The sequence below is a fragment of the Ctenocephalides felis genome, unplaced genomic scaffold (assembly GCF_003426905.1).
Source record: "Ctenocephalides felis isolate EL2017-DRISC unplaced genomic scaffold, ASM342690v1 CF-g0.4_SCAFFOLD_00252, whole genome shotgun sequence".
In the NCBI taxonomy this organism is placed as follows: Eukaryota; Metazoa; Arthropoda; class Insecta; order Siphonaptera; family Pulicidae; genus Ctenocephalides; species Ctenocephalides felis.
The window spans coordinates 1,784-10,541 of record NW_020536406.1 but is presented as its reverse complement, the minus strand read 5'-3'; the positions used below and the strand labels follow the sequence as shown (position 1 = coordinate 10,541).

General features: G+C 33.4%; 1 protein-coding gene across 1 annotated transcript; it reads right to left on the bottom strand.

Annotated features, from left to right (window-relative positions):
• Positions 1-561: 561 nt before the first annotated feature.
• LOC113362989 (NADH-ubiquinone oxidoreductase chain 4-like) lies at positions 562-1,835 on the bottom strand (the record flags this gene model as incomplete). The annotated part of the gene is given in 2 exon segments (XM_026605484.1): positions 562-1,125; positions 1,287-1,835. Coding segments are annotated over 2 exon segments (1,113 nt in total), but the record flags the coding sequence as incomplete, so codon positions are not given.
• Positions 1,836-8,758: the final 6,923 nt, after the last annotated feature.

The following is an 8,758-nucleotide window of genomic DNA, read 5'->3' as shown; positions in this document are numbered from 1 at the left end:
ACTACCATAATTTATTATCCAAGAAATTCTAATTAATAAAGTCACATCTCCAATTCGATTTATTAAAACAGTTAATATACCAGCATTATAAGATTTAACATTTTGATAATAAACAACTAAACAATAAGAAACTAAACCTAATCCATCTCAACCTAATAAAATTCTAATTAAATTTGGACTAATAATTATTATTATTATAGAAAATACAAATATTAATACTAATAATAAAAATCGATTTTTATTAAAATCTTCTATTATATATCTTTCTCTATACTTAACTACTATTGAAGAAATTATTAATACAAATCTTATAAATATTAAAGATATTCAATCAAATAATATTCTAAAAATAATTATTATAGAATTAATTCTAATAATCTCCCATTCAATAATATAAATTAAATTATTAAAAATAAAATATAAACTCATTACAAATAACACTATTCTTATACTTAATAAATAAATAAATCTTATAAAATATAAATTCTTAATAATTTAAAGTCACTAAACATCTTTGACACCACAAATCAATATTTTAATTAAACTATTTAAATATAAATAAATTATAAATATATCTCTTTTTAAAATTAATAAATTTAATGGAAATCAATGTAAAAATAATAATAAATATTCTCGAACCCTTCCAGAAGAACAAGAATATAATCTTATTCTTCTTATTCCATGTTGACTATAAGCAAATAAATATAGTCTATACCTTGCTCTTATAAATGAAATTATTATAATTAATACTATTAATATTATTGATCAACTTATTATAGAATTAATTAATATAATTTCACCTAATAAATTTAATGAAGGAGGGGCTGCTATATTAGACCTACATAATAGAAACCAAAATAATGTTATTGAAGGTATAAATCTTATTAAACCTTTATTAATTAAAATTCTTCGTCTTCCTGATCGTTCATAAATAATATTAGAAAGACAAAATATCCCAGAAGAACATAATCCATGAGAAATTATTAAAATAAACCTACCTACAATACCTAATATATTTATAGTAAAAATTCCTCCTAATACTATTCTTATATGAACAACTGAAGAATAAGCAATTAAAATTTTTATATCTCTTTGAATAATACAAATAAAAGATACAATTATTGGCTGTCCTCAGTCTCTGTTCTATTGGGCCTATCACTTCCATGTTCGCAAAGGGATGTTCCTCGTTGTACCTAAACGTCAGTTTGTTGTATCTGTTCGTGTAGTACAAGTGTGGTAGTTCAGTAAAAGTCCGTCCAATGATCACATCCACGGGTTGTTTTCACCTGTTTTGTTCCGAGAAGTATTTTATGTTCAGTCTCCCGGAAACTAAGGTTCAAATCCTGGCACAGTTTTCTCTTAGAGTGATAGTATACAATGGCCTCTTCCGACTTCAGTTGGACTCGTTTCTTCATGCGTTCCCACTTCGATTTATCTCCATCCTCTACATGTGTGAATGCATACCTGAAACCTTCTTTAATGTCGTCCCATGACTTTATTTCGTCCCTCTTCGTGTCGTACCAATCACGTCCGGCACCTACCAAATGGCTTATTGCGTTGTCCAACGCAATATTATCCGGCCATTCATGCCGTGACTTTAAACTATCAATCTTTCGCAGCCATGCTTCTGCCACTTCGGTTCTGCCGTCGAAATCCCCCAAAGATTTCGACAAATCCGTCATCAAGTGATATACCGGTCTCGTTTGCTCATCTTTCTGTTTTAGTAACGCCCTTATCATGTCGTATAACAACTCGTCGCGCGCCCCAATTACGTTCGCATCGTCCGCCTTCAATTTGCTTTGGAACTTCTCAAATGCGTCTGCGTTTCTCTCCATTTTTCCTACTAGGAGTCTACGAAAAAACAAAACTACAAAAAGTTCCAGCAATCGCTTCTCGCGAACAAGGTGTACGTACTGTTCCTAAATCGACATACGATTTAAAACAGCCCCCTTAACCTAACTGAAAACACACGTTATTTGACACCGCTTCACTTTCCTAATACAGAATCTCGTTAATATGCTGAAACAAAATAATATTAACACAACACGAAACTTACCACCATGTGGGATAGCTCATTCACACTTCTGAAATGTTAGAAACTTTAATTATGCGACTATTTAATTAACCTCAATGTTTCAAGCTGAAAGTAATAGACATATATAATTATACCATATAATAATAGTGCACATATTCTTAGCAATAATAGCAGGATATTATATTTATGTTAACATGAGATGTTCATCCTTCGACGGCAGAATTAGAAAAGGGATTAATTCTAAGCATTTACGTACTAAATGTAACAATTCCCGCGCTCAAAAGTTCGAGAACTAGACGACCATAGAGTTACTCTCTGTTACGCAATTGTAACGCGCGAACATTTAAAATGCCGCTACAAATATATACATACCAATAATAAATAATGTTTTATTTTTTATTCTTTTGTTATTAATATATTGAATTAATAATTACTTATGAAGATTACTTATTTACACAATCTGTTGCAGCAATCTAGAAAAAAAAACAGCTATATTAATATTACTCCACATATCTGTATATTATTACTATGAACATTATTATTGTTAAACATGGAAACATATTATGATGAAATGCAGTTCTTTAATATAACTGTTATAGTTTATCAAATTTTCAGATAATAGTAATATCAATTTAATGTAGACAAAATTGTACCTAATAACCCTCGAAATAATTTTCGGTCTATAGCTCGCCGCTTGCTTCTCGAGCCAGTTGCTGAAAATGTCGAAACTCACTGCCATACACAAATAGTAGTACATCACGCTCTATAATGGTTCATTCGTGACCCATTGCACTCTCCGACACATGCTCAACATACAAAATTCTGGTTTTCGGAAGATAAAACCCACATCCTGGTGATAGTTCCTCCTGAAATATTTGATATTAGCCTCGGGTATTTTGATATCTTTCAAAAGATATTATTTCAAGTTAAGTTTATTCATTTATTTACCAGGTTCATAAAATTGTTCCGGAAGCTATATTAGTAGAAAAAAAAAGATGATGATATGTTTATTATGTGAACCAATAGTTTAGATACTCTTGAAGTCTTTTGAATCGATAGCTATCAAATATTAATCATCACATTTAAATTATTTATTATTCCAAAAATAATATCTAATTTATCTGGATATTGGAATCCACTCTGTATGATAAGTAATATAATAATGTTATTAATTATCTTAAAATAATCATTTGACTCATCTTTATCTACTTTGTTTTCAACTCCCCATAGTTGATGATTTTTTAAGGCTTCCTTGGTAACATATGAATATGTATAAGCACTTTAGAGTAACTCAATATTAGAGAACATTATTATTATAATATCATACTATACCTCATACTATATTTACTTACTATATACATTACTTACCTCATACTATATACTATATCATACTATATTTACTGGATATCCCACACAGCACAAGCGCGAGTCAGGAGCGACCTGGGGTTCGCCTCGTGAGTCGATCGGTTAAACTTTTGTTGCACCACATACGTGTATTTTGGTCAATCTTCGCACAGAAAGAAACCTAAAGTCCGAACCCGGTTGCGATATTTGCCGATCTTATTGTAATATATTGTAGATCGAGAAAAGTTCGATTAGAGATCAAGATTTGGCACATACATTGAAAATATTTTGATAATAGGTCAAAAATTTGGTAAATTGACTGAAAATCCTATTAAAATAATATTTATTTTCATGAAAGAAAGAAATATCTAAGCATTTTACTTTAATATATTATGAAAATGATACGATATGAAAATCTTACAATATACAAGTATATAATAAACCTTATTTAATAAAATAATAAAATAAATATAACAAAATAATACAATGAAAAACCTATTTTACTGTTCTTTTAATTAAAAGATAAATAGCTAAAAAAATTGACCAACGCAATTATTTCTTCCCATTTAAAATATATTTTTGCACAAAGTCCCTAATTTGCTCTTACTCCTTCCAAAAAAAAATTGACTTCATTAATGTTCTTAGCAATTTGGAGTTTGGTATTAGCAAAGTGAAAATTTCCGAAAAAGAATCAAAATTAAGACTAACTGCAAAGTTACCGGAGCTGATAAGGAAAACCTTACGGTTGTAATGAATTAGTCTGATTATCTCTAAAAAACTGAAGTCTTTTGCAAGATGCTCAAATATATAAATCTTTAATTATTGAAGTTTGATAAATATGTACGCCACTTTCACACGAAAATTGTGTTTTTAAACACCAATAATAAATATATTACATTTAAACAAATATTTCATTATTGCTTTCTAATTTCCCATAATAGCTCTAGCCAACGGTTCTTATTTTCAGTGAATTTTATATATGTAAAATATATTTTTTATTTTTTTTTAATTTCTCTTAAAACTTTGTTAAAACAAATAAATAGTTCGTTACATTCATTAGATCAATATAAATTGTATATTATATAATATCTTCCCAACAATTTCGAACACACGGACTTTCATTTAACGTTTAAGCTATCGAGTGCAATTGACGTGTTCGTATTTTTGACATATCTCGGCCGCGAAATTACCCTCATATGCCCTCATACTATAGAACATCTTTTGACACTTTTGTACCTGAGAAATGTATGTCATAGCAGTCCATGTATATAAGGTCTATGGGTGGACCTCATAATACTTCGGCATGTAAGAAAGAAAGATCTACTCCAGCAACATGTATTCTGTGTGGTTATGCTTATCCGGCAAACTACAAAGGTTGTCATTTCTACAAGGTTTATAATTATTATAAACAACATAATTATAACTTTCAAGAAAGAAGACGAACCACGGATAGAATTAAAACATCAAATACAGAAGAAACCAGGCGGCCAATAGCTAATTCTTACAGTGACCATAGAAGCTATTCTGAAATACTAAAGATACAACGAAGTAACTAAAACGAACAGTCACAGGTAACCGTTGCTCTTATCACATTTATTAGTGATTTTATAGACATGTTCAAACACTAATGGAACAAAATAGATTAGTCATGAACATGTTAACCAAATTAGTTAAAAATTAATGGCCAAGTTTTTTCGGATTGCTCAATGGAATGCAAATGGTGTTTTAAATCATAAAACGAATTAATATTATTTTTACAACACACGATTGATGTGATGCTAATCAGTGAAATGCATTTAACAAATAATCTACATTTCAAGATTCCTTTCTATTCTTTCTATAATACTAATCACCCTGACAATACTGCACGCGCTGGATCTGGAATATTGATTAAAAACAGTATTTCGCATTACACACAAACAAATTTTCAAGAAAATTACTTACAATATTGTGACGATTTAAAGAGGTTGATGGTCTCTTTCTCGGGTGTTGCAACGACTACCAAATATTACATCTTAGCGTTGCATCCCCATTACGAAACATTTACCCCAACTCCTTAACCCGACTTCTATAAACACCCTGTAATTACCTGTGGAAACTAAACCAACTAACTACACGAATGAAACAGAATGTACTTTTAGCTTATTTAACCCTTTACGCTCCGTTGTCGGCTCCAGTTCGACATACAAAATGTGTTCCGCAACTCCGTTGTCGGACCCAGTCCGACACGCTCTGATCACATCATAACGTTAACAAATATAATAACGAATAAAGTTAATAACGAATCACTAATTGTTGATGTTTGAAATTAACATTAAAACGCATTGAAATAATACTGTTAAAAAATAAATACTTTAATTCTTTTTTGTTCCTTTTTTTCATTATATAACAAACATGACAGATATTTCGCTAATATACTCAGGGAGTTGCTGGGGCGTCACATGCGTCGACCGCGCGGAGTTCAAAGGGTTAATATTACTTTAATATTACAGGTGTGATGGCATGACAATACCTACGTACTGTTATGCCTTCTGCCTAAACTCTAACGTACAATCTATAAACCGATTAACCGGATTAACATAAACGGAGTATCGGAACAAACGGAGTCAACGGAACGGAGGGAATAGTTTATAAACAATACACCTGTCCTTTGCTGTAACGGGTTCTAATCTCCTGGCACAAAACACACACCACTATACACTAAGCGGGTCCAGGGACTCGCGCCTGGACCCGACCGACCTCCTCAGAGGATGTTACATTTCATAATGCCTTTTCAATACCAGACTCGGACCTTATATTGCAGGAACCCTAGTAGACGTAGGTGGGGGAGTCCAATTGCACTGAGGGTTGTGCAACCCCTTTGACGACAATATCCTATATATCCTAATTATATCCCAAAACTAAACTTATTACTATAATTATGTTTAATTATTAACATATGTACATCTGTATATAAGTTCTTATATATATTTAAAAAACGAAGAGAAAAGTGAAGATTTTTTTTTTAGTGGATTGGTATGCGACCAAAATATTCTTTTATTCTACTAACGTGGACCGTGTCGTATTTGTAACTATTTCTTCGGCTATTTGCGTTGGTACTGCCTTCGTTTCGACCCATTGAGTCAGGTAGTCGATTGCTAATATTACGTATTTATTACCCCTATCGCTTTGTGGGAATGGTCCCAGGAAATGCATTCCTACTAAGCCAAATACATGGGTGACCGGGATTGGTTGCATGAGGCCTTGTTGTAGTGTTTTAGGTGATTTTCGCGATTGGCAGTGCGCGCACGACCGTACGTACTCTCGTATTTCTTTAATCATGTTGTACTAAAAATAACGTTATTTGACTTTGTAAATTGTTTTTGTTAGCCCGTAGTGGGCTCGAGTCGCGGGGTCGTCGTGGCATGCTTGAAGGATCTCATTCCTTAATGTTTTAGGCATTACGAGCAATTTGTCTGTGCTGTTTTATCCAAAGTCTTTTTTAAATAGTATGTCGTTGTGTAGCAGGTAGCTACGCAATTTACGAGCCGTTTTATTTGTGACGTGTTCCGGGTTGTGTAGAGCTAGAATTAAGTCGCATTTGTGCTATGTCCCTAGAGTTTGTATTAGTTTCGGTTAACATACAGATTTTCAAATCGTCGTTTATGGGGTAGCGTGATAATGCGTCTGCGTCTGTATGTAAGTTACCATTTTTATGTCATTCGTATTCCTGTATGTAGTTTAATTACCCAACGGGTCAGTCTCGTAGATAAGTCTTATGATTTCTGTAGCCAGCATAGAGCATGGTGGTCTGTTATTATAGTAAATTTTTTCCTCCATAGGAACTGTCTAAAATGTCTGATTGCCCATATAATGGCTAGGCACTCTTTTTCAGTCGTGCTGTACTTAATTTTTCGTCGTTGGAGTTTACGCGATGCGTAGGCTTCCTGGTGTTTACTGTTGTTATGTTCTTGTACGAGTACTGCTCCTAGGCCAATATCGCATAAGTCCACGTGTATTTCTGTCGGTGAGGTTGCGTCGAATTGTGCGAGAACGGTTTGTGATATTAGTTTTTCTTTTAAAGATTGAAACGCGCTTTCTTGTTCCGACTCCCAGTGAAACTTTATGTTTCTACTAGTCAGTACTGTCAGTGGGTGTGCGATTTTCGCAAAGTTCTCTATGAATTTTCTGTATAAGTTTGCGAGTCCTATGAATGAACGAATGTCTTTAATCTTTTTAGGTCTTGGAAAATTTTGTACCGCTGTAATTTTTTTCCGGGTCTGGGGAGATCTCTTTGTCGGAATCTATATGACCCAAAATCGCGTTAAGCTGGTAAAACCCAAGAAACATTTACTTGGCTTAAGTTTCAGGCCCGCAAGTCTCAGTCTGTCTAGTACTGTCGATAGTCTGGTTAAGTGTGTTTCAAAGTCGTTGGATTTTATAATTATATCGCCTAAGTAAACAAAGACAGGTACTCCATTTAAGGCCCCCTAGAACGTTATCCATACATCTCTGAAAAGTCGCGGGGCTAGAGCAGAGTCCGAAGGGTAAAACGTTGAATTCGTATAGTCCGTCTGCTGTAATGAATGCTGTTTTTTGTTTGTTTTTCGTCTTTCTCTTGCACTGGGATTTGCCAATAACCGCTTTTCAGGTCGGGTGTCGAAAAAAAATAGGAACCGTTCAAATTTGTTAATATGTCGTCCATTAATGGTAAGGGGTATTTGTCAGCGATAGTTACTTTGTTTAATTTCCTATAGTCCACGCAAAATCGCCATTCACCGGATTTTTTCTTAACTAAAACTACGGGGCTGGCCCACGGACTTATTTAGTTTTTTATAACTCCTTGTAACATTTCGTTTACTTGGTTTTGAATATCCTGTCTCTCTTTTAGGCTGTTTCTATATGGCGCGGAGTTGATTGGTTTTGCGTTGTTTGTGTCTGTCGTATGTTCAACTAGGTCCGTCGGTTTGAGTGTCCGGTTTTTCCAGCAAAATACGTCGGCGAACGTTTCGATTAGGTCGAGTAAGCGATTATATTGGTCGGCCTGTAAGTCGTTGTTCACAGTTACTTCGCTTATGTCAATGATGTTGGGCGTCGTCGTGTTGTTTTGGTTGCTTTCGAGCTATAAATCGCGTGCCTATCTGCTTATTTTTACCGAGTGCTACGGCTCCGGTGTTTGCGTTCAATAAAGATAAGTATTGTATGTCATTGTCATTCCTTAGTAAAGAGCAGTCAATTATTAATCCTCGTCGAGTGAGTTGTATGTCGGGTTCAAAAATGTATTCTCCGTTACCGTCGTACTTTGAGTCCGGACTACCAATCGGTACTTAAACTTGTTTGAGATTTAATATTTTTTAAACTGTATAAGAAATTGTATATAAAGTTTGAATTGTTGTATGC